The sequence below is a fragment of the Silurus meridionalis genome, chromosome 3, assembly GCF_014805685.1.
Source record: "Silurus meridionalis isolate SWU-2019-XX chromosome 3, ASM1480568v1, whole genome shotgun sequence".
Lineage (NCBI taxonomy): Eukaryota > Metazoa > Chordata > Actinopteri > Siluriformes > Siluridae > Silurus > Silurus meridionalis.
This window is the reverse complement of record NC_060886.1, coordinates 10,766,012-10,792,208: the sequence shown is the minus strand read 5'-3', so window position 1 is coordinate 10,792,208 and position 26,197 is coordinate 10,766,012. Positions and strand designations below refer to the sequence as shown.

General features: G+C 37.7%; 1 protein-coding gene across 3 annotated transcripts in view; it reads right to left on the bottom strand.

Annotated features, from left to right (window-relative positions):
* Positions 1-26,197, bottom strand: part of nalcn (sodium leak channel, non-selective) — a 96,050-nt gene that overhangs the window by 51,134 nt on the left and 18,719 nt on the right. For all 3 annotated transcript variants that reach the window (XM_046844541.1, XM_046844543.1, XM_046844542.1), the window contains 4 exons: positions 24,497-24,583; positions 8,007-8,138; positions 5,221-5,388; positions 1,060-1,251 (listed from right to left, as the gene is read on the bottom strand). In XM_046844541.1, coding sequence (XP_046700497.1) covers positions 1,060-1,251; positions 5,221-5,388; positions 8,007-8,138; positions 24,497-24,583 — 579 coding nt within the window. The remainder of the gene's footprint in view (positions 1-1,059; positions 1,252-5,220; positions 5,389-8,006; positions 8,139-24,496; positions 24,584-26,197) is intronic.

The window sequence follows — 26,197 nt, the reverse complement described above, 5'->3', positions numbered from 1 at the left end:
ATTGTATTGATCACGAGTTTGAATCCCGATGATGCCACAGCCGCTGGTTTGCCAAGTGTCCAAGAGAGCAATTGGCTGTGACTTCATAGAGGGAGGGAGTGAGAGAGGGGTGGCAAACTCTCTAATAGAAACACTACCCAATCCTGGGTATCTATCAGGTCATGTATGTGGAAGTGGCTGGATAGCACATTTCCTTAGATGTGTTCCTCTGATGTTCCATGTGCAACAGCATGGTATAGTCTTCCCTGGATAGTAGCTGGCATGTACTAGACTGGAAGCAATGACAAATTTTTACAGAAAATGAGGTAAAAATACAGCTTAAATGCAAAACAAAAATGTTAAATGTTGCCAACAAGGCTTGATCAATTTCCCGCCGATTGACTTAGAATACACTAGAGTAGAAAATACTCTGGCTATAACCACATTATTACCCCATATAATAATTACATTGTGAATAATCACTGTGAACATAGATCCTTCCCAATTAGCAAATGTACCAAAAAGACAAAATCAAAATTCACTCTTCAGTGGAAATCAAATAAAGCTCTACCTGGCATGAGGTAGCCTTTAAAAACCTGGCCACACTGGCTGCATCACCAAGGCTCTAATAAAGATAATTTTACAACAGGTCGACTGGAGCGCAATCTGTGCAAACATCATTATTTTAAATAGTTATCACACCACCCAGAAAGGAGCTTCGGAAATGAGCAGCATCTGTTTACGGAGACTTTTCCAAGTCCCGGCACAAACATGCAACAGTGGATCCTGACTAATAACAGAGAAAATAAAAAAGATTTGGCTAATAAGAGCACATCTCACGAGCACTTAGTATCCAACAACTTGGCAAGGCCTGTTACTTCTGCTGACAGATTAAATATTGTGAAACCGATGGAAAGTGTGTCAGGCTGTGTTTGTTTCGTTTCCAAGAACAACAAAACAAGCTTTCGGGATGGCGACACCTTACCGGTACCTTTTATTGTTTATTTTTTTATATATATTTTTTATTCACTTGAGATATTCAACTGTTCCTTTTTTTTAATCCAGTGTGTGGAAATGTACCCGTGGGAAGGTGGTAAAGCGGTCCAAGTCCTCCACGAAGCAGAACATCTGTAGACTGATGGCAGACATGACGATGAGTAGACTTGCTGTGAACACCACCAGGCTGCCCAGCTTCTTCCCTGGGCCGAAGATTTTGTAAACAAAATCCTCCAGCGCTGGAGAGATCTTGATCAAACGGACCACTCGCAGCACCTGCAGGAATAAAAGGACATCAAAATATTACTTTAGCTCTTTCATGCATTTCACTGTAAAACGCAGAAGCATACAGACGACCAGTAAATTGCACTGAAGGGTAAATGGGTACCAGTTTTCGTTAATCAGTGTTCGATTGCTGTAAATGTCAGCAGGTTGGCTAATGATACATATTAATTAACATTAATCAGCTATATTGTCTGATTTTGATTGGCTGCTCAGTGATTTAATTACCTGCAACTTCCTGTACCTTATTCTTTCCCAATACCAGTACTTTAAATTAAGTCTAAAACACTATAAAAGCCCGTGACAAATTTCCGCACTAAGGCCCTTGCAGAAGAATATTCTTTCCAGAAGCAATATCTGTCTTATTCTGGAACAGCTCATTTTTAAGTTTACAATTAATTTTAACTTTATTATTATTTTCTCTTTAGTTAAATAAAACATTAACTCAAGTAAAAAAAAAATAGAAACACACGAAACCAACAACAAAAAAACAATCGACATTATTGATCATGTATTGATAACAAAAAGAACAAACACACTTTTCATTGTCCTCTAAAACCATAACATTTTATAATCCTCTGCAGTTTCAGCATTTTTCCAAATTGCTTTAGGTGAACGAATCTGTGACCAATACATCATGATCAAGAGAAGGGAATGTCTATCGATCTGGCCGTTGCAGCCTGCTGCTTCTAAGAGTCTTCCAGCCCAATTCCTCTTCTCCAGCTCTCAGGGAAAAAAATCCTTATTATACCAATATCTCCATAACACATTTATTAATAGAAGCAGTAACTCAATTAAATTAATGTGTACATCTGCTGCTTAAAATTTCCTCATACACAGAAATAGTTTATTTATTATCCAATGCGACTTGTAGCTGCATCTTATGATTATGTATAAACGGCTCTTGTTGTACAGCATGATATGAAATATAAACACAAGGGGCTAATTAAATACTTTGAAAACATATTAAGTAGGAAAGGGAGCAATATTTACTATCGGAAATTATTCATAGCAGGAGAGTCCTCTTCTTTTTTGTCCTTTCATCTAATTAGATGACAAAGTCTAAGTTTGACCTTTAGCAGTGAAACATTGAATAAATTATGGCACAAAGATGATCCATTCAAATACCACTGTTCTTATTACAGACTTAAAACAAGAATTCTTTTTAACTCTTGAATTCTTTTAGAATCAGAACAAATTTGTTCAAACAAAGCTAATATTTGCAGACACTTACACATTTTATAAATCCTATTGTTAGTCATTCTCTGGTATACAGCATATTCTGAAAAATAAATTATAGATTGCAATGTATTTAAAAGAAAAACAAAAAAACCCACAAACAAGCTGTTCAGAAATAGACCATATAATCAAGTGACTCACTTCCTGTTTCAATGGGTGAATCACTGAATGATTTATTCTTGCTTGTGCATAATAATCCGGAACAGAGAAAGTAAAAATATTACACTTTTGAAGCTCAGCAGAGTGCAGCTGACCCAAACCCCCTGCTGTGAGGGGATCAGTACGCAGGTTGTGTTCTTAATGAGGCCTGTCCAAAAAAGAAATTAATAGAAAAAAAGAAAAAAAAGAGAGAGAGAGAGAGAGAGAGAGAGAGAGAGAGAGAGAGAGAGAGAGAAAACCAAACAAAAAGAAATTGCAGCCCAAATGCCCTTGCCTATTTCTCAGTTTCCCTCCAGCTGCCTTCAGCCTTTCTCAACACCTTGTCTGCATACGCAGCAGTATGTGTTATCCCTGATTAGTGCCTGATTAGCATTGTACCACCTAGCAGGTGTAAGCTTCAGGGGGCTTTCAAACACCTTCTTCAAGAAGAATATACACTATGTGGACAAAAGTATTGAGACACCTGACTTTTCCAGCCATATGTGGTTCTTTCCCAAATTGTTACCACACACTGGGAGGCAAACAATTTTATAGGGTGTTTTTGGATGCAGTAACATAAAATTTTCCCTTAAGATTTAGTTTACATGGGTTGGAGTGGAAGATCTTAAGTGTCATGATAAAGAGCTCTGACCACAACCCTAGTAAACACCTTTGGGATGAATTGGAATGCTGACCGCACCCCAGACCTCATCATTACCTGGTGTAGGCTGAATAAGCACAAATCTCCATAAGCACCCTCAAAAAAAAGAGGAACATCATCCCAGAACAATAGGGGTTATTTTAACTGCAAATGGGGACTAAATGTGAAAAAAGATGTTAAAAACAACATATGAATTTTATGGCCTGGTGTCCACAAACTTTAAGTCTATATAGTGTATAAAGGATATGTTGATTGGTGTGTCATTTTGCTTTCCTACTATCACACATCAGTCTAGAATCTGACACAAAGCTCTTTAATTCAAAATGGTACTTAGTCCTGACAGCTTAAGCCCTTAATCACCCAGAACGCATCAGCTCTTTGGTCTTGAACTTGATAAACTCTATGAGAATTCCAATAAATAGCTGATGTCTTTGAAACCCCCCAAAAAAACTTGGGATAGTCTTGCTCAAACAACAGCCTTTATATTACTTTTCAGTAATAAACACAGATTTGAAGTGTTCAAGAAATTTGATAGTAGAGGTTATATATATGTATTCTGCACATATTTGTTGATGCGTTTTTTAAAATAGCACCAGACATATATTCTTAAGATTCAAATTCTTTTCAAAAGGACGAAACCGTCTCATACATATTATTTTCTGTAGTTCATATTCACACAGCAGCAACGATTAGGAAAATGTAAACCTACTTCAAAATTTTTTTAAAAACGAATTGTAAAATGCAGCACTGATTTACTTCGGACATTTCTCTTAACAAGCACTAATTATGCATTACTTCCTACTGATGTCATAACACTAATGAATTCTTTCAAAATCATTTATCATAGAGGCGAAGAAACCAACCAACCAATCAACCAACCAACCAACAAGTGGACTATTTATACCACTGTTCATTTGCCAGCATTGCCAAGTTAAAGTTGCAGTGCAAAATTTGACTGAAAGAAAAGAAATAACAGTTTGTGTTATATACGGTTCATTAATTCAAATATTTTTCTGTATAATTCTTTTTATTGTAATTCATTCAATCATCTTGTGCCTCAGCCCAGTTTGCCATGTTTGAAATGTTTGCAATTGCTGTCTATCTCTGTATGCAACTGTAGCCAAATTTACATGTACACATTTATTTCACTCCGATTGATACCTTTCCGACTGAAAGATTCTTTGGACTGTTAAGATGAGACATTCTCTAATCCGATATGGTGTTTTCACGTGCCGGCACTTTCAATCAGGATTAATTTGTGGCATGCGCACATTAGCCTGTGTACTGTGTCTTGTCAACATGAAGTTCCATTATTTCTTATGCATGCCATTTTTATGTAAAATGTTGCTTTTAATCAAGCAACAGTGTGAATTTGTAGACTACTGCTGAAAGGTGTGAGAAAAAGTCATGTGAAGGAAGCTGAGCTTTTTGGTGGTTGTGCATCTCTTAGGAGCATCTGAATCCCCCCCAGAATATTATGGAAAATTGTATTGTGGCAAATTATTTTATTATTTATAAGAGCAACGGCAGTAATCGGTTTTACATGGAAGAATTTTATTTTTGTTCGGTTTATCGAAAGGTTTATCCCACCCCTCTTAAACCGATTACAATTTCACTCAGTTTGGGCGTTTTTATTCCGATAAAGTGTTTACATGGAGCATTTTCATTCGGATTGTACTTTTAAACCGATGACAATGCTCCATGTAAACGCACCTTGTGATTGTATGTTACTTTAGTTACAACATTCTGGCTATATTTATTCATGCGGTAAGGTTTTTTTTTTGTTACACAATGTTTATTTTGCATTTATGGAAAGCATTTCCGGTGTGCATTCTATAATAATAAACTACTAACTTATTACATTATTTTATGTCTTTTATATTTTCAATGACTAAACCACTTTGGACATAAGCGTCAATGTTTACTTGGAAGTAGGTGAGCTGGGAGTGGTAGAGGTCAGGATAGATGTGCAGTGTAGTTCCCACCACCAGCAGAGACTCAAACTTGTGTAGAGATGAGCTGATGTAGCCAGTGAAGCCCAAACACCAGATTTTTAAAAGAGCCTCCAGATCAAACAGCATTGTGAAAGCAACCTGAGAGAGAGAGAGAGAGAGAGAGAGAGAGAGAGAGAGAAAAGAGAGAGTGAGAGAGAGAAAAAGAGAGAGAAAATTAAGAGGGTTCTCTAAAGAAAGATCCAAATGAACACATGTAGAGGTATAGCAATATCCACTAGAACTCTGTTCATATACTTTTGCCTTTACTTATTTTTTTAATTAAATTAAAACAGTAAAAATATGCACTTCAAGAAAATCACTAAAACATGCCTGTGGCTGCTTGGTTCATTTTTTAAAAAATGCTTTAATATTTGCACAGATTTTTATCTTTCGGTCTCGGATTTGCACTGCATAACTCCAATACTATTCCTGTATAGTCATTACTGCTAATGTTCCTTTGCTATTGCTGCATCTGGATTCCGTCCATCTGTACTCCTTCAGTTTGCACATACTCTCCGGCAAAATCTAAGCTCTCCTACTCAGTGCAACACTTGTAGTGGCTCTAATATCATGTACTTATTTCCTTCCTTTTCTTTCTTTCCATTTATTTAGTGTGGATGGCCATACAAAACTCAAAAAAGGGTCTTGGATTTATGTGGATGCTGGTAAAACATTTTCAAAATTTATAAACTGAATTTTGACATTCATACTTTCTTACATAAATACATACAAAAGAGGGACATTTTATTGGGACAATGGCACAAGTATTGGGACACCCGTCATATGTGATTCTTTCCCAAACTGATAGCAAAAGGATGGGGGACCCTTCTCTTCACTTCAACAAGGAGACTCAAAACTATTCCAGCATGTCAATGCTCCTGTGCACAAAGCCAGCTTCATGATAATATGATTTACATGGTTTGTAGTTAAAGAACCTGAGTGGCCTGCTACAGAGCTCTGACCTCAACCCTACTGAACAACTCTGGGATGAATTAGAACACTGTCCAATCATTGTTAAATAGTGCTGTGCAAAATCTTGTGCATCATATTTTGTGAATACAAATTTAGTATTACTGCATTACTGAGTCAGTAAAAAAAAAAACATGTAACACAAAAATATCTGCTTGTCAGTAAAGACAGTGATATATTACATAATAGACCATGAATAATTTAGACAATGATTGCTGGCTGTCAGTTTATACCTGCAGGAGCAAATGTGACAGTCAAAAGTCTCTAGAAGAAATGTTCTCAAATTCCTAAGATGCTTGAAACTTAGCAGCCGCTTTCCTTATACAACTGCACAAAATGTACTTGCACATCTGAAAAGAAGCAAGATTGCCATACCAAATACTGACTTACTCAGTTTAGTCCTGTTAATTCCTACTTTAATTCTAAATCTTCTTAAGTCTTCTTAAGTTGCTGCTATTTGCACTTCTGGTAAATGCTAAACTGCATTTTGTTGCTGTGTACCTGTACCATGCACTGACTATAAAGTATCCATATATCTATCTCTCTATCCATCCATCCATCCATCCATCCATCCATCCATCCATCCACTTACCTATACAGTACACTAGAGGGTTTTCTATTTGCATGCATCTTAAAAACAAGTTAGAGTATTGTAATGCTAGATACCTTCAGAAACTATATATGGAGAAGATCTCTGTTTGATATAAGAATTTGAGGGTTTTATCGAGGAAAGGGTTTCTCAGTGGTAAAGATGTTGGCTTTTTAAACAGAAAGTTGTGAGTTCAAATCCTATCACCACTCAGCTGCAGTTGTTGGGCTCTGGAGCAAGGACCTTATCTCTCAATTGCTCTGTTGTATGAGTGAAATAATTGTAAGTCGCTCTGGATAAGGGCATCTGCTAAATGCCTTAAAAGTAAATGTTTTATTTTCCAAAATTATATTTAGGTTAAGATCATATTGCAGATAGACATTACAATTGCAGTTTTTATTTATTTGAAAACATATGCATTTCACTTATTGGAAATGGGTGCGATAGTATGAGTTTGTATTTTGACAGCATTTGTTAATGATTATCTCATTTTTTACTGTTTGTAAGCAAAAGTTGGTGCCCCTACAGGGGCATCCAAAGGAATTCCCAGACCACTACACACATAAAGGCATTACACCAGAAAAACAGACCAAACTAGCCAGCACCTTTTTAGATGCTTCAGTTCCAGTTAAAAAGGTAAACTGGAGTAATAGTGAGACGGATTGGGAACTGGGCAATAAGTATGCCTCATGCTTTTCCTCTGCTTATCTCTGGCTTTCAGCTGGGAGTGGGCGGGCCGCACACTCCTCTATCTGTCTTTGTTCCCCGCCGTGCCACCTGCATACTGATGGCACAGCCAGAACGTGACAGACAGCGCACGTGCCTATAAACACACACTCACACACTCACACACACACACACACGCGCACACACGCGCACACACACACACAGAGCCATTCCCAGCACTAGACTGTGCCTACAGGCTGTTTACACCCACACTGTTACTCCTCGGTTGATTTAATCTCTGGGTTTAAGATGGCAGAATGCAGCAGAGACCGGTCACAATTGCAAGCCATAAAATTGACAACATAAATAAAGGCTGTTGAGTAGAACTAAAAGCGATGCCAATGCAAACATGTTTATTTCATAATATAATTCTAAGGATTACGAACAGTTATTTTGATTCAAACAGCTGAAGTATGAGTTCTTGATGACTTACCTCAGCCAAGTAGAACTCATCATAATCCTTTTTATGGTTCTTGCCCTTGTAATAGTTGCTGGAGGCCACGATCACATCCACAGCCACCATACTCAGCATGAACATGTGGAACATAGACGAGCGCATCAGGTGCTGCAGGGACACAGAGGGAGAAAGTCCTGTTTTGGTTATTTGGAACAGCAAAAAGGAGCTTTGTATCCCCAGTCCAATTCATTTTGCTACAAGATACTGTGATTAAGTGTGTGTTTCTGTCCTAGTTGTAGTCTTGGCAAGCACAAAGCCTAGAGACTGAAATTCAAGCAGTGCAAATGAAAGCACTCATGTTGAAAGTAATATTTATATTGCATAGGTGCAGTTTTGTGGCATAAATCTCTGCACTCATTGATATCTATTATGGCTATATGTTCATTTTCTTTTTCAAGCACAGAAACATCAAAACACCAAACCACTACTACTAGGCTAAAAATATCATGAAATAAACAACCGCAGACCTTTTCCAAAGAAATCTAGCAGTGCCAAACACTTTCAAATGCACATTTCTGTTCATGACGGGTCGGCCTGACCCATTCCTCACTGATGTCCAAAGAGAGCCGTATTGAAGCAGATCAATCACCCTCTGCTGTTTCATAATAGAGTCTATTAATCACCAGCAGGACAGAGCAGGCTCAAGTGTGCACTGACACTGGCCTCTCTGTCCTCCCAGGCTCTCCCAGTCTGCAGCCTATGACAGTGATAAGAAGCATGGATCAGGACCAGACCTTAACCTCCAATACTCATCACATCTGTCTGAAAGCAGAGCTGTGAAAAAAAGTTAAATATTAATAATTGTGACCTTCTTCTATGACATCCCTAGATTTGTTTTCCTCTGAGTAAAATTGCAGTAGGTTAATATCCTGGATTAACTATTTTACATGTCTTTCTTCCAAGAACATCACTGATGTGCAGCCATGGCTTTTTTTTTTAGTTCTCTCCCAAAAACATTAAGTGGATTTGTGTCTCTGAGTTAGTCCTAGGTGTGAATAAGAGTGTGTGTGTGTGTGTGTGTGTGTGTGTGTGTGTGTGTGTGTGTGTGTGTGTGTGTGGTGCTCTGTATTGGAATGGGTCCCCATCATCATGCCCAGTGCTCCCTGGATAAGCTTTGGGGTCGATGTCTGTGACCCAGATATAACAGTTACTGAGAATGAATGAATAAACAAATGGATTTTCCAACATATAACAGAATAACTTTACATTTACTATTTAACTGTCCACTATTATTTACAAGTATTCTAAAATAGTGATTAATTTAATACACTTGCTAGTTACACCAGTTACTGTCATATAATATAGGGCATAGTGAGTGTGGACCCATTTAACCGTTGTGCAAAATAGAGAGCAAGACCAACATAAACAAAAAAACAACTGTCGAAGAGAACACACAAACGAGACACAAGTGCTATTTCCTGTGAATGTGAATCATGTAATATGACATGTAAAAGTGCAGTGAGTTATTGGACACATAGTCCATGTCCATAATAATGACAGTTACTAAAAACCTACATTTGTCTTACAGACAACTCTTCCAATTCCAGTGATCTAGACTTGAATATAATATGCATTTTTGTTTAAAAAGTCACAAACACTTCTCACTTTACTTATACATACTTTCTGCTTACAGTAAATTTTCTTATTTAATTTGAAGACAATTGTTTATAAAACCTTCGACTGCCAGTGTACATAAAAGAGCTGAGCAAGACAAGAATTGATATTTGCCATTTATGAACAAATTGTACCACAAAATAATAGCACTTTTCAACGTAATCATTTGAGAATAGCGAAAATAGTCTGGCCGCCATTCTGCTGAGATGTACAGCCCTGCTGAGGTGAAAGTGCGACCACCTGCTATGATTTCTCTAGAAAACAGCAGGATGCTAAGTTTCCACAAACCATACATAATACGATGTGAAACACAATCCAGACCATTTTATTAGTAAGACAGACAGAGTAAACTAAATCATGAAAAGACAAGGAACCGATAATATTCATGAATAAAATGATTTTTTGTGTATCAGGTATCAAAATAAAGTGCATCCGAAAAGTAATCACAGCGCTTTACTTTTCCCACATTTTGTTATACTACTGCCTTATATCGAAATGGATTCAATTTATTATTTTCAATTCTCAAAATTCTACAAACAATACCCTAGACAATGTGCAAGTATTTTTTTTTTAATCTTTGCAAATTTATTACAATAAAAAAGTACATAAGTATTCACAGCCTTTGCAATGACACTCAAAATCGAGCTCAGGTGCATCCTGAGGTGTTTCTACAACTTGATAGGGAGTCCACCTGCGATAAATTTAGTTGATTGGACATGATTTGTAAAGGCACACACCAGTCTATATAAGGTCTCACGGTTAAAAGTTCACATGTATCATGCTGTAGGGAAGTGGCAGACTAGTCAGGATTGAAGAAAATATAAATGCAGTAATGTACAGAAACATTCTTGATGAATGAGTAAGTGAGTGAGTGAGTGAGTGAGTGAGTGAGTGAGTATCTATCTATCTATCTATCTATCTATCTATCTATCTATCTATCTATCTATCTATCTATCTATCTATCTATCCATCCATCCATCCATCCATCCATCCATCCATCCATCCATCCATCCATCCATCCGTCCATCCATCCATCCATCCAGACCTCAGTTCATCTTCCAACAGGACAACAACCCTAAGCACACAGCCAAGATAACAAAGAAGTGGCAAGATGACTTTGTGAATGTCTTTGATTGGCCCATCCATTCCAACCTGATGGAGCTTGAGAGGTTCTGCAAAGAAGAATGGCAGAAACTGCCCAAATAGTTATGCCAAGCTTGTAGCAACAGACTCAAAAAAGACTTGAGAATAAATATTGGAATAAGGCTGTAACATAACAAAATGTGAAAAAAAAAAAAGTGAAGCAATGTGAATAATTTGCACTGTAATTCTACTTTTGTTTTTTGCTCTTGAGTGACGCTGGAAAGTGCATAGCACAGATCATGGTGTGGTTTGAACAAATATGGATAAACTGCGACGCTTGTACATGGCGGTCCAAATGCAGCCCCACAGACTGTAAGTGGGAGGATAAATTGACAAGAACTAGAGGGAAGATCTAAAAAAAAAAAAGAAAAAAGAACGAAAAAAGAACATGCAAAGAGCGGAGAAGAGAAAATTGGGAAAAACACAACGTGCTGATTTGGCTAAGACTTATGGATGAAAAAAACAGGCAAATCCACATCCATGATACAGATTTTATGTCTAAATCTTCTAACAAGTAGACTATAGAAATACAACAAATAAAGCATGGAATAAAAAAAAAGTTCATTACAATGGCTGCAACTTGTACAGAAACCCTGACTGCTCTGATTTAGTCAACCCACAGAGCTTCACCTTGCAGAGGGTGTAAAAACATTGTGGCACTGATCTTTGAGTTACAGCCTTTAGGCAGTCATTAATTGGGTTGCTCAAAATGGGGTCACCACTCTAGACTACTTCATAAAAGGGCTGCAATTTCCAATGAATGTTTCTGTATTGTCCATAAATGCATGCTCACGTACTACACAACAGTGTTCCAGCAAACCCAGCAAAGTGCTGTATTTATTTGTATAGCACTTTTTATGAGTGGAGTTTGCCTTAAATGCAGTTTCACAAAAATATTGAAATTCCTTAGATGAATTTGAAACATGCTAATGAGCAATTCAAATCCTAGGAAGAAACCTGGAGAGGAACCTTAAGAAAAAATTTAAAAGGAATCCATGCTCATCTGGGTGACACTGGATAATGTGATTATGAATAATTCCCATTCTATAATTGTATACTAAATAGTCTAATAACCCTATAAACTGTAACTAATGAGCAAATTATGACTTTTTTTTAAATGTATTATACTTTTAACTTAAAGTCTATTGTATCAAACTAAAGTTATTAACTGTTCATTGATGGAGACTTGAGCAGAAAAATGTTCTTAGCCATTGCGGCCCCACAGAAGGACATTTACAACATCTTTATGGTTTCTTTGTGCTACAATCCACAGTAATCCCATGGCAATCTTTAACTTGTCCAAGTGGGGCCCTCAGCTGTAGCAAGCAATTTTCAGGTTACAAGAACTCATAACAGAAGTAGGGCATCAGGATGAATCAGGAAGGTCCAGAGAGCAAAATTGTGTCAGGATCACAGGGTAAACATGTAAACATAAGAAACAAACTGCCTATCACTCCAAAACTCTATTTAACATAGAAATCCATGTTGGCTTCTGTGGCAGATCCTTACATGCATGTACAGTTTCCGCGTTTTTTTATGTTACAGCCTTATTCCAAAATGGATTAAATGTATTATTTTCTTCAAAATTCTACAAACAATACCCTATATTGACAACATGAAAGATGTTTGTTTGAGATCTTTTCAAATTTATTAAAAATTAAAAAATGTACATAAGTTTTCACAGCCTTTGCCATGGCACTAAAAATTGAGCTCAGGTGCATCCTGTTTCCACTGGTAAAGCTGTAACATAACAAAATGTGGACAAAGTGAAGCGCTGTGAATAATTTTCAGATGCACTGTATGTTTATTATTAAGCTAAAGAAAACTGATCATGTTTTATTTACCATCTCTGGTCTGATTAGCAAAGTGAAAATATGATGAGGAAAATAGTATACATTATGTGGTTTTTTTTTTCTTTTTTTAAGTTTCTGCAGGTGAGACCTTAAAAAATAGATGGAGACTATTTCCAAGAAAATGTATTATTGAATAAACCCGAAAGCAGTGAAGTGAAGAAAAATCTAATGTTTAGTACTTTAGGTGTTAGTTTTGGGAGTTCCAGCAGCTAGACTGACTCACAATGTGCAAACTGATTAAAAAGCTGTAGAGCTACAAAAAAGCAATGCATTCTGGGGGACTAAACAAACAAAAAACTTTGTGATACAAATGTTTTTTAATTACTTATAAAAGTATCAAAATTGTGGACCTCATCCTGAAATATTACAGCAACTTCAGGATAAGAGTCACCTTTGGGTCAGATACATCAGATTGGCATCAGCTAGAGAAGTGCATACTTGCTAGCTATACCATCTCATTCATTCTTTTTGCCCTCGAACATAATTGTCAAGTCAGCAGATGCTTTGTGATGAAAAGTGGAGTGCGACGGTCCCAATAAGTGCTTTTATGAATGACTCAACCGTCACTACGTCATCTGTGCTGGGTAGTAGGTGGATTCTCCAAGGGTAAGAGAAACTCATAAATTTGGGCAAGGATGAGTTTTAAGACAACAAAATTGAGGTCCTTAGTGCTCAAGAGGGTGAAAATGGTGGACAAGTTCCGGTTTTGTTGAAGGGAGCCACCATTCCATCCATCAACGAGCAGCCAGTTAAGAGCCTTGGTAAGCTTTCTGATTGTAGCCTCAGGGATTCTGCTTCTATCCAGAAATCCAGGAAGGAGCTCAAGTTTTGACTCAGTCAGGTGGATAAATCAGGTCTTCCAGGGAAGTTTATGTCTCAGATTTATCAGCGTAGTATCCTGCCCTGTATCCTGTGGCCTTTGCTAGTGTACGAAGTGCCTATAACAACGATTGAGGCCCTGGAGAGAAAGATAAGCAGCTACCTGCAAAGATGGCTTGGTTTACAACGGAGACTAAGCAGTGCTGCTTTATATGGCACCAGTAATATTCTGCAACTCCTGATTAGCAGCCTCACTAAAGAGTTCATGGTGTCAAGAACACGGGAAGTATGGCAGTATAGAGAGTCTAGGAATTTCAAGGTGGCAGCATCTGGCATACAGGTGCGCACAAGCCGGAAATGAAGCGCAGAGAAAACACTAGAAGTGGCTGAGTCACGTTTGAGGCACAAGGTACTAGTGGGGCCAATAGCAAAAGGGGTGGGCAAGCTTTTGACTTTTCCCGGTTGTGAGAATTGAAAATGCTTAAGGTAAAAAACTTCAACATCTCGTTCCAGGAGGAAGTGCAGGCAGGCGTGGGGGAAGTAAGAGCTACCTGGATGGTGGGATTGGGACAGGCATCATTAGAGAGGCAAAGAGGAAGGCGATTAGAACCATAACTGAAAGCTGCAGAGAAAGCCACTAGATGGTTTTGGATTAAGAGGGCAGGACTGTGGGTAATTGCTACTGGGACACAGGCCGGGGTCCGATCAACCCCGGCTGGGTCGCCTGGATGAGGTTGTCTGATGTTGAATGACCTGAAACACCCAATGACCCCACAATACATCACTGATGATGTGTTCCAGAGCATTTGTATGATGTATCTATTACTAAAAGTATCTAGCAATTGATTAACGCAATCTTTATTACATACATTTATGCTTTTTTCTATCACAGGTTTTCTGACATTTTAATCCTAGACATTACAAGATTTTTTTAGGGTCATTTAATTACGTTTAATTACATGCAGAGAAGAAAAGAAACCAGACCAATTAGCAAACAAATCACAAATTAAATAATTATTTGCTCAACGATTTTTTTCTCCCCTTCCCCTGCACTTTCTCCTCATAGCCCTAGTTTATGTCCAAATCTAAAGATAGGTACAGCTATACAATGTCCTTTTTTTGTCGAATTGTATATCATCTGTTTATATCTGATTATATACTTCAAGAAGCACTTGCCTGCCCCTTTAATCCTGTTCATCTTACACCTGCCCTTAAAAACACAGCATCTCATAATGTCCCTCCACAGTAATTAGGCATGTACTTAAGCAGTAAGCATTCTCTATGTACATGAAAAAGTTAAAAAACAAAACAAAAAAAAAAAACAGACGTGCCAGCTGCTACAACTGGTTGAAATTTCATTAGCATTAATAGACAGAAGAGACATTTCCCCCCCCAAGGGCAAAGCAGGCAGACTGGGCCACATGTGGCGCTCCAGAACCACAGGGCTACACTCACACACAGGAACACACACACACACACACACACACACATCCTGTGATGAGATACAAGGAAGAAAAGGACACCCACATGTTAGATTAAGCTAATTTTCTCTTTTTACCCCTGTTTGTCACATTCATCTGGCCTGTGAGACTTTATGGCATCTAAGCAGCTGTTCTGTTACTCGTGTGTATGTTAAATAAGATATAATAGCTTTTGTAATTGCTAATTAATCTTCACTGCTTCTAGAAAACAACTTGGCGTTAAGCCTAATGCAGACCTTCTTTTTTTTTTTAGAATAAACAACAATAAAAGATTTGACTCATGCATTGAATAAATATTGAATCTATCCCTTCAGTGTTATTTTAACGTCATTAAAAACATGCTGCATTTTCAGATATATTGGGATTGTATCCATTAGACAGTGGCAGGCCGTGCGTTTGGTACTGCGCATATGGAGGGTGAAGTGGAGAACAAACTTTTTCCCGGGCTGAGACAAGCTATCTAGTTTCGGGGTTGGCCGACCTCCTCACGATGTCTAGCTTTTCTGGAAAATGGATTTTTATGTATGTCTGTGACCAAATAAATTTGTCTTTCTCTGTTGGCGTAAAAAAGTCTAACTTAGATGTATTTATGTGTGCAGATTGCTACATATGTGTTTTGTAACAGTTTCCCTTTTAAACCAATCAGAGGATAAATAAATGCTGATGCTATTCAGGCGAATATGAAATCTGATTGCTTAAAGAAACAAATCCATTAGATTGACATGGCAGCACATAGAGGCTGAAATCTGATTGGACAAAAAAATCTAACATCCACATACACGTACTGGAAGCAGTGCAGCCAAGAGAAATGCTATGAAATGAGGAGAATAAACGGTTGGGAATAAATTAATACAATTTCATGAATCAAATATTAGAATTTAGGTTGTAAATGTAGGTCAGTGCTTCTGACAGTGTTTAGGTCAACAGAGAAGCCCTTTCTGGCCCTGACTGCCCACCACTGCCATTAGATGTAGGCACCATTTAGGCACCATTTACAAACATTCACATTAGCGATGTGCATCTCTATAAGTGAGGTCGATGCGATTTACATCTTGATGCATAGCTGATAACGATATGATACATTAAAGACACAAATGCTATCGATGCGATGCGATGTGAAAAGATTTTGATTTTGATTTTGATTCAACACAATGCGATTCAATGCAATTCAAAATTGTACAGCTTTCATTTCTTTGGTTTAGACAGACAGCAAATATCTTACTTAAGTGCCATCTGTCTTCTAAAATGTGGTTCTTTCACAAACAGGGCTTTGTAATGCAAAAAAAAAAAAAGAATAAATATTAAATAAAACCAGATATTTTTCATGTTCTGTTTCCAGAAAATGCAGGTCTAACTCTGCCATGTTAATCTCTATTCTGTGTGTCTCTTAAGGAAATGCCTTGGCCTCTATATTGTTTAGTAGTACGTCATATTCATGTATCAGCAGTGGGGCTTAAAGAGCACACTTGAGAAACAGTTTCGTGAGGAGAAATCAATTTACATGTCAAATAATGGTCACAAATTATTGGCCACTTCCTAAATAATAAACCTATAGCGCATCTACTAATAATGATGCATCGTGATACAAATGCCAACTTGTATCCTTTGCACACTTTTTTAAATCGATGCAATACATCGTTGACTTTTATGCCGATGCACCGATGCGAATCGATGAATCTTACCATCTCTAATTCACATAGGTAATAAGAATATCCGTCCTCTCCTCTCTACACTGTCCACTCTATCTTGTCTTTCTGCTTGTCATTCCTGCTTGTGTGCACTCTCTGACTAAGATGGGACATGACAAAGCAGTTTGACATTTTAGACACTAGACACCCAGCCTCCCAGAGGGGGAGGGGTTGTTTTCTGAAGACATAGGACAGACTCCATTTCTGTCCAAGTTCACACGGATGTCACAATAATAACATGGTTTAGAGATTGAAAGCCCTCCTGTTGTGGCTATCATGTGCCATGGGCGTCGACTGCCTGTGGTGGTTTTTGCAAGATTTTAGCTCACTTTTTATTTGTTTTATTCCACTAACTTGAGCTGTAAGAACACTTAAAAGTACAAATGCTGCCTAGGTGCTCTGGCCTACTTTCTCAGTTTTTTTCACACAAAGACATGAAGAAGATGTCAAACACAGTTTCAAAGGTACAATATTGGGGACGACTTTTTTCTTCCTGCATTTAATACGAACTAGTTTGAGTTCAATCATCAGGCATCTTATCCATGCCTCTATTTCTAAAGAACTTTATTTGCTCTCTGCATCTTAACCTCACCTTGTTATTTGACCTACAGGTTTATTCAAATAAACTAAATATAACATTCTGCTTATTATCTTAGCAAAGCGTTCAATCATGACTGAGCAATTTGAAGGACATTGGGGTTCAGAGATGATGACTTTAAAGTCTGTGAATCACCAGTCCAGGAAAATGTGAAAAGCTGATATCATGTCTGGGAAATCAGCTTTTATTCATAATTTCCCAGCAGACAAATAAGTTGAACAACCTAAGAAAAAAACCCTACAATCTACATCCTGGCATTTGCAGTGATCAGTGCTGAAATAGCACGTGCTTCTGAATCCCATGAATGTAACTCCTCTCTCCTGCAAGGACAACATGCAGTCACATCACCAGAGATGTAAATAAAGACACTAGACACACTCAGGCATTTTGCTTATTTAGACTATCTAATGTATTTGTCCAGATCTGATTGCAATGAGCATTTAAATATTTTTAGAGCTTTGTCTGCTCTAGAGAATATGTGTTAAGCATTTTAAACAAAGGAGATAGAATGTAGCTGTCACCTTGATGTGAATAAACTGGCAGTAAGAAATGGGCAATTGGTTAACACCAATTTTCTGGGCACTCCACTCTCTACTCTGTCACTAAAAAAGATCATTGGGTCTGTCTCTCCTTTTATTAGGGATGCATCAATCCAAATAAAAGTATTGGTATCAGGGTCAACATTTGGCCGAAACATTACGGTGACATATTTTCTGATCTAATCATAGCAATTTGTGAAGCTCAACAACAGATATGGATACAGAGCCAACTCAGTTACAAAGAGGATGTAGAATTGAATCAATATCAGGTCAGGCCAATACCTACAAATATAACATCAGTATTTAGCTAAACATTGGATTTAGTGGTCTAACCACAGTATGATGACCTTAAATATTGGATTCATTAATCTAACATCAGTAAACAATGTCAGTAAACATGAAAATCATTGGTCTAATATCAGTATAATGTACAAAAACATGGGATCCTGTGGTCTAACATCAGTAGGATATCCCTAAACATGGTATATCAAAACAGAATCATGATTAGTTTTTCCCATTATTTATAAAATACATGATCTGCATTTACTGCCTTTACAGTTTTTTTAAAGACTGGATAAATCTTAGAATATACAATGTAGGAAATAAGATATAATTACTGCAGAATCACCATTTTTACCAATAAATAATAATGTCACTGATCACAATATAATGCTTTAACACAATCATACCTGTTACCAAAACACATTTTCTATACAAATATTAAGGTCTAAACATTCTGTTAAGGCAAGAGCATCAAATAAAAGCCATCGGGCATTCGTAAAGCCAAGTCATCAGAAAAAGCCTTCTTATGTAACTTTATAAAGCAGGTGGCCAGTGAAGAAAAGCATAAAGTATTACAGAATAAAAATAAAAATTCAGTTTAGTTGAGTTATCTTTACTTGTCAATTTAGCTTTTATATTCAATACTGCTCACTAACATGAAAGAACGCTAATCTCAATTCTCCACACAGGTTTTTTTATTTTGCTAAAAAAAAAAATAACCAATCAGCTCAAATTCTTTTTTAGAAACTAATTTCCTGCCACAAGCAGATTGCAGAAACTGAACTCAACAAACTGCAGGTATTTTTAATAAAACAAAGGACACACTGCCATAACTGTTTAATTAAAGAAGATGGTTTAATTAAGCAGTCAGGCTACAAATAGCCTGTGGGAGGCTTGCAGGGATCAAATCCCTCTGCCTATCAGTGCATTATTAGAGCATGGTGATTCATGCTTAGCCTTAGATCGGCTGATTAATTAATGCTGAGATTTCTCTGGAATTCCTGTTTGCCCTCTTGACTGTCTCAGCTAGATGAGGGACATAAGCTGAGCATGGACATGTGGATAAAAAGGGATTTGTGGGACTGTGACCATATGACTTTTGCTGTTAGTGCGCACCAGTGTGAACTATTAAAGCACTTATTCATGCAGCTACAAGTCAATAGCTTCAATTAATGTCCACATCAAACATCACAAAGTATGATCTCTGTGACTTCAAGCATGCCTCTGCTGTTTGTAAAGGAAAGCTGTTTCGATGTATTTCAGAAACAGCTGTTGTCCATTCCAACAACCATTGGAGTAAAACAGAGTACATGTATGTGAATGAAAGGGAGGGCAGTAGAGTGGTGTGGTTACAGGGAGAAGAGGTGGAGAAGGTGAAGGAGTTCAGGTACCTGGGGTCAACAGTGTAAAGTAATGGAGAGTGTGTTAGAGAAGTGAAGAAAAGAGTGCAGGCAGGGTGGAGTGGGTGGAGAAGAGTGGCAGAAGAGATTTGTGATAGAAGGATATCTGCAAAAGTGAAAGGGAAAGTTTATAGGACTGTGGTGAGACCTGAGATGTTGTATGGTTTAGAGACAGTGGCACTGAGTAAAAGACAGGAGGTGGAGCAGGAGGTAGCAGAGCTGAAGATGTTGAGATTTTCATTGGGAGTGACGAGGATGGACAGGATTTGAAACGAGAAAGAAAGAAGAAGAAGAAGGAGGAAGAGAACTGCATGAAAGTGCAGGTGTTCAAATGTTCCAAATAAAATGGGCAGTGAGTGTAAATCTACCAAACTCATGAATAGTACTTTTTTACAGAATTGTGCATCTCTCTACAGTTAATAACAGCATTCTTCTTGCTTATAGCTAGCATTTCCAAAACATGGTACAATGGTCTGCACTAAATGATGAGAAGTCAATTATTGTTGTACATTAATGAGAAAAAGCTAGGTCAAGAAACCTCCACTTGCTTTTTATTGGCTTGGTGGTTAGCCACGGTACTGACCTAGCCAGTGAACCTAGCAGGAGATAACAAAACCCATTGGTCGTTAGCTGGAGTGTGAAAGCTAACAAATGGCAGCACACAAAACACATCTCTACAGCAGCAAACACATGGGCTTATTTTTTGTGTTTAAATGGCTTACACTAAAGTTATTATTATGCTACAGATGTTATATTTTACGCCCATTTTTGGTTTTAGCATAGCTGCAAAATCAATGCGATTTTGCCTGCACCCAGCTGTCCAGGTAGCAAAAAAGTTTATGAGTCTTAAATTATCCAGTAACAACAGTCAGGTTTTTTGCGGCATGCTGGATCAGAACGAGGCAGTCGACACATCGCTACTTCTCCATTTTCACACTGACAAGTGCAGAGACACACTGTTGCTCTGTTCATGAACTGTTCACAAACAGAAGGTGCTAAGATTTGATAAGTCTTTAGTGCGTGCAAAGAATTTATAGCCAGGGCCTGGTGCTGATATGAGTACCTGCTCTACTATCCTGCAAAACCTCTAGTGTTCACACGGTGCTGCCACACGAAACTACAAACCACAAAAGTATTTAAATGTTACATACCATCTTCCAACAAATATTTTCTAACTTGAATTTCTACATGTATCAAATACAGTTTACAATACATTTTCTTTCTCTATTAAGTCAGAAATTAAAATTCAGTTACACATTTGCACAACATATGCATATCTACTTTTAAAGTGTGGACTTTCAGGCACTGTCAGCAAACTCTGTAAGAAAAGTTCGAAACCCTAGATGACTGGAATGGTCCAACTTTTCTAAAAACTCTTTCGAAATTTTTTTCACTAATTTTAATGCAAGGCAATGCAAAGGGCAAATGAATGTGTGTGTGGCCTGTGGAGAGGAGAACAAGGAGACTTCATTAACCTTATACATTTAATGAAACATGACCAAGCACTATAAAGCAATTCAGCTGTGTAGGTCTCATAGTTGAAGCTTAATCGCTCAATGCACACAAATGGAACAGAAAGTTCCTTGAACCTCAATGCATATAGATGAAACATAACGTTTCAAATTTGTGCATAATGACAATGTCATTAGTATGTATTTTTTAACAAACTTGCCTAATATTGTGTAGGTCCCCAATTTTGCTACCAAAACAGCTCTGACCCTTCAAGCCATGGACTACACAAGACTTCTGAAGGTGATATCTGGCAACAAGATGTTAGCAGCAGATCCTTGGGTCAAAGAATCAGACTTGTTTATCCACCACATCCTACCTAGGAGACCCAGGGAATTTGGAGGCCATGTAAACATTCACAAAAAAAAAAAAAAAACATTTTTGCAGTATAGTGTATTAACCTTGCTGAAAGAGGCTAATGGTATTAGGGAATAACGTTGTCATGAAGGAATACACCTAGTCTGCAACAATGTTTAGATAGCTGGTACGTGTCAATGTAACATTTACGTGCATCCCAGGACCTGAGGAATTTTAGCTGAACATGCTCATTATAAGAACTGAACTGTAAGCGGTAGGCTGTGGTCAGCATGGTCAATTTAATCAGGCTGCAGCTGTACAATATCAAATAAAGCAAGAAATGATGCTCTGTCTGTGTGAGCCTTGAGCACCCATGATCCTGTCACCAGTTCACCTGTGGTCCTTCCTTGAACCACTTTTGGTAGGTACTTTTTTCTACTTTCAACGCAAAACCTTTGAAAACGAATTGTTTACATTGAGCCTAATATAATCCCACCCATTGACAGGTGCCAAGATTTTCAATGTTATTCACTTCATCTCTAATTGTTTTTCATGTTAAGGCTGATCTGTGTGTATTGTAAAAATTGGGAGAGGTATAGATGGACAACAAAGTCGATAATGTCAATATCTGAAAAATGTATATACACCAGTGATTTTGTTGCTTATGCGAAAGGCTGTTTGCTTGTTTTTTTAGTGTCTTAAGAGTTTGGTCTAGTTTTAAGTTTTCTGTGCAGTTTTGACCTTGTTGTGACAGTGAGTGAACGAATGAAGTACAAACATACCCTATTAAATTTTCAGACCTTCAGGTTCTGTAAGATGGATTGCAGCACACATGTGAAACTAGTAGACAGGTAATGGGCCACTACCCCAGTACTGGAACTGGAAAAGTCACCGAATGTTTGGAGCACAGCCGAACGAAAGGAAGCTTAGAAGTATGTTGGTTTGGCTGGATGATGTCGACTCACACACCCAGTACAGAGTTACTCTAAAAATTCACTGGACCTTTGTGAGCTAGCAATAAGCAAATAAGCTTTTTGTTTTTAGCTTGGTCTTCGCATTATGCATTGATTAGTGCAACAAAAGGCTTCCCATGTAAATTAGATGACACCAGACCAGGCAGTGTTTCTGTAAAAAATATTCTGAGTATGAGGAAAGTGAGAGTATGATGAAGACTTGCATTCAATGTGTAAAAAAAATCACTTGTCATCTTCACATACCAAAGGAAAAAACCCTAAAATGTTTGCTCATCATTCCACACCAACTAATTTGCTGAGGGAAAAGACATCTACATGACAAGTTATACAACAGTTCTGTGCATAATGTGTCATCCAAAATACATGGTATGAATATTTCATGTGTAAGACTAAGAACTGTGCTTAAAGAAATCAGATTTGACATTTTATGGCTTTTAATATGAATATACTAATACTAGCCTTACGGTTATCTATAAGTTAAAAAGCATAAAACATATACAAAACAATATGCATTTAGAAGATACATTAGGTCAAAATGTATTGTATTTCTACCACCAATACGAATCAACTGTGTTGATGACATCATTCTGCACTTCAGCTTCTCATGAAGTTTCTGTCCAATCAAATGGTTAGGAGAAAAAAGGTTTCCACCTCCAACATTATAAAAATCACCTTGCCAAAGTTGTTAGGTGAGATGATTCATATCAGCAAGCAGAGGTCTTATGTGTGTGTTATTTAATTTTCTAACTGTAGGTCTATTATAAGGGAAATGGTTGAATTCCAAAAATGTCCTCGAAAAATAAATCCAACCCATAACATTATTGCTTGTGCTCATGTCTATGGTACTAATTGTTAAATATAGCATAGCCCAGGCTGTGATGTGAGGTAAAAGCTATAAGCTTTCAAAGGGGGGAGGGGTAACTCAATATGTCCTGCCCCGACTTTCTGTTTCAATGAGAATTACACAAAAAAAATAAATGCATGCACACATTTGTTTTAATGCAGCATGCATTTCTGTTTGACCTTTTTTATAAAAAAATATAAATTAATAAATATAAAAAAGCTAAAATAAAACCTTCAATGCAACACACATGGAAATGAGCTAAACTGCTTGTTTTCTTTTGCTTTCCCTTCTGTTTCTTTTCACTAAGATATTGGAGGAGGTGTTCATTTGTCTGTGGCATCTGACCTGACTATTCAGTCACAGTTCACAGACCACTGGATTGTGCTGAAAAGCATTGTGATTGAACTGTGTGATGAACTACACCTTCACACACTTGAGGAGCACTCGTTCTTACTCTCTCTCTCTCTCTCTCTCTCTCTCTCTCTCTCTCTCTCTCTCTCTCTCTATCGTTCTCCCTCACACTCTTTGCTCTATTGCTCTCTCTGTGAGGACACACAATAGCTTGCTTTGTCCTAATGGGATCTCTTCAAAGTCACCTGGATCCAGAAATGTCACTGAATGTCATTCTTCACCATCATAGCACCTGCTACAATTTCTTTTCTTTTTTTTTTCGGTCCTTGAAACTCAAATGTTTCCATTGTGTTCATTGAAGAGGTGATTTTTCATGATACAACATTGCCAGACCTTAATCAATTTCTTCAAACACTTATTGCAAGCATAATTCTTAAAGCCAACTGATATGATACAAGAAGGTCTTTATTCCTCAGTTATATCAGCATGATGGCTGTAGTAATGGTCCATCATCACCGATCACCCATGGCTATTTTTCTTTAAACAGCTCAACCATGAAGGCAAATCTCCTGGCCAGATCTAATCTATGTATTAAAGTGCCATCAATGATGGAAGAACCAAAACCATTTCCAGCTGTTCAGCTTTATGTGCTCTACTCGTATACTCACTCTCGCAAAAAGACATTCTCATTTGAATGCCATTCAGACATGATTCATTAACACACTATAATGGCAAACGGCTTAAAGACAAACCAAATGTCACTGACATGTCAGACTGAGTCACAGTGTATTAAATGTGCTGTTTGATCAAATGGCAAGGCTTAGAAAAAAAAAACTGACGCACTTCATCAAGCACCATGTGTGCATAATATAAAGTCCATAATGGTGATATAAAAAATAAATCAGTCCATCGGATGTTCTCTAAAACCAAATGCACTTGTTGTGTTGCAGTGGCCTGCGGGTACGGGTCTTACACTCCCACAGAGTGGAGTGGCATTAGATTTGTCAGTACAGCTATGCAGAGGGGCGTGCTGACGTTCAGGGTATCAGTGCTATTAACTTGCATGTTTGGTACCTGAAGGCAAGCAGGAGCAAGGCTATGCGGTTTATTAACATCCACCGCCACAAGCTGCCATCCTCCAGATGCGTCCTCATGAAACATCTGCCAGGGGAAAAAAAGGGGGTTAGGCAGATGGAGAGAAACAGTTATGATGTCTCAGACAACTGATATTTATTATTACACAGTTTAGATGGAAAGAAAACTGAAACTGGGAAATAATGGCGATCAGTGATAAGTAGAGATGAACTATTCGTGCTTTAGATTCACATTTGACAATGTGAAGCACATTTTGTAGCATATGTCAGAAACACAATACAGTCGTCCCTCGATTTGTTTATTTTATTTATATTTTCGAATCTCGCAGTCCCACTTTATCACGATTTTAAATGTGGCACATAACTATTTTGTTTTGTGAATGGTCCCGATTTTATTCCATCATAAGAAATGAGTTGCATTACAAGAAACCGTAGGTTCCCGCGTATTTATTGGTTGTAGCGTCCTCTGACGTCAAAAAAAGGGCGGAATTGAGGACAAAAGTCACAAGATTTAGCCAATAAAAAAAATAAAGAATTCAGTGACGTTTATCTTTAGCCCCTTTTTTGACACGTCCACCAATAAACAAGCAGAGAAACTATGCATAGTTTTGTACTGTACTACAGTATTTACTATAAATGTGATTTTTTTTACGAATTTACAAAAGATTAATCATAATATATTCTTGAAAATGTTATCTGTGTATGTTTAAAAAGTGTGGGAGGATGATTTAAGGCTTAAACAATAAAAAAAAAAAAAAAAAACATTTTTGGGGCGGGGTCCATTTATCGCGAATTTAGTTTTTTGCTGTTGGTAGTGGCACGTAACTATTGCGATAAACGGGGGGCGACTGTACTTGCATACTTATCTTTTGGTACGGAATAAGATTGCATTTTAAATATCCTTGTCAATAAATATACATACTCTGTTAAATACACTGTCTTCAAAACTGCATTACAATTAACAACATTTGGCAGACCCTCTTATCCAGAGTGACTTAAAACTGAGCAGTTGAGAGTTAAGAGCCTTGCTCAAAGTCCCAGCAGTGGCAGCGCTTGGATTAAAACCTGTCACCTTCTGATCTAAAGGCCAGTACATTAACCACAGAGCTACCACCTTCAAATTACATTTGAAACTCATTGTATTACTGCTTCAAATGCAATATCTATAACAGTGTACCGAGCCAAATAACCATACCTATAACCAGGGGGAGGTGTCGAGGTGGTATCTTAGTGGTTAAGGCGTTAGACTTTGGATACAACAGTCATGAATTTAAATCCCAGCCACACCAAGCTGCCACTCCTGTACCCCTGAGCAAGGACCCTATCCCCATAGAAAAAGATAGGCTTTTTTTTTTACCCATCATATGCACTTTACAGAATAGTTAAATTCTTTCTTCACATATCCCAGCAATGTTAGAAAGCTCGAGTCAGAGCACAGGGTCAGCCATGTTAATGCACCGCTGGAGTACTGAGGGTTAAAAGTCTTGCTCAGGGGCCCCAAGAGTGGCAGCTTGGCAATACCGGGGCTTGAACCCCTGACCTTTCAATCAGTAAACCAGAGCCTTAAGCACTGAGCTTCCACCTCGCCAGCACTTCGGAGGTTTGAATGAGATAAATGTAAGTCACTCCGGATAAGGGCATCTGCCAAATGCCATAAATGTAAATGTAAATGAACCAGATT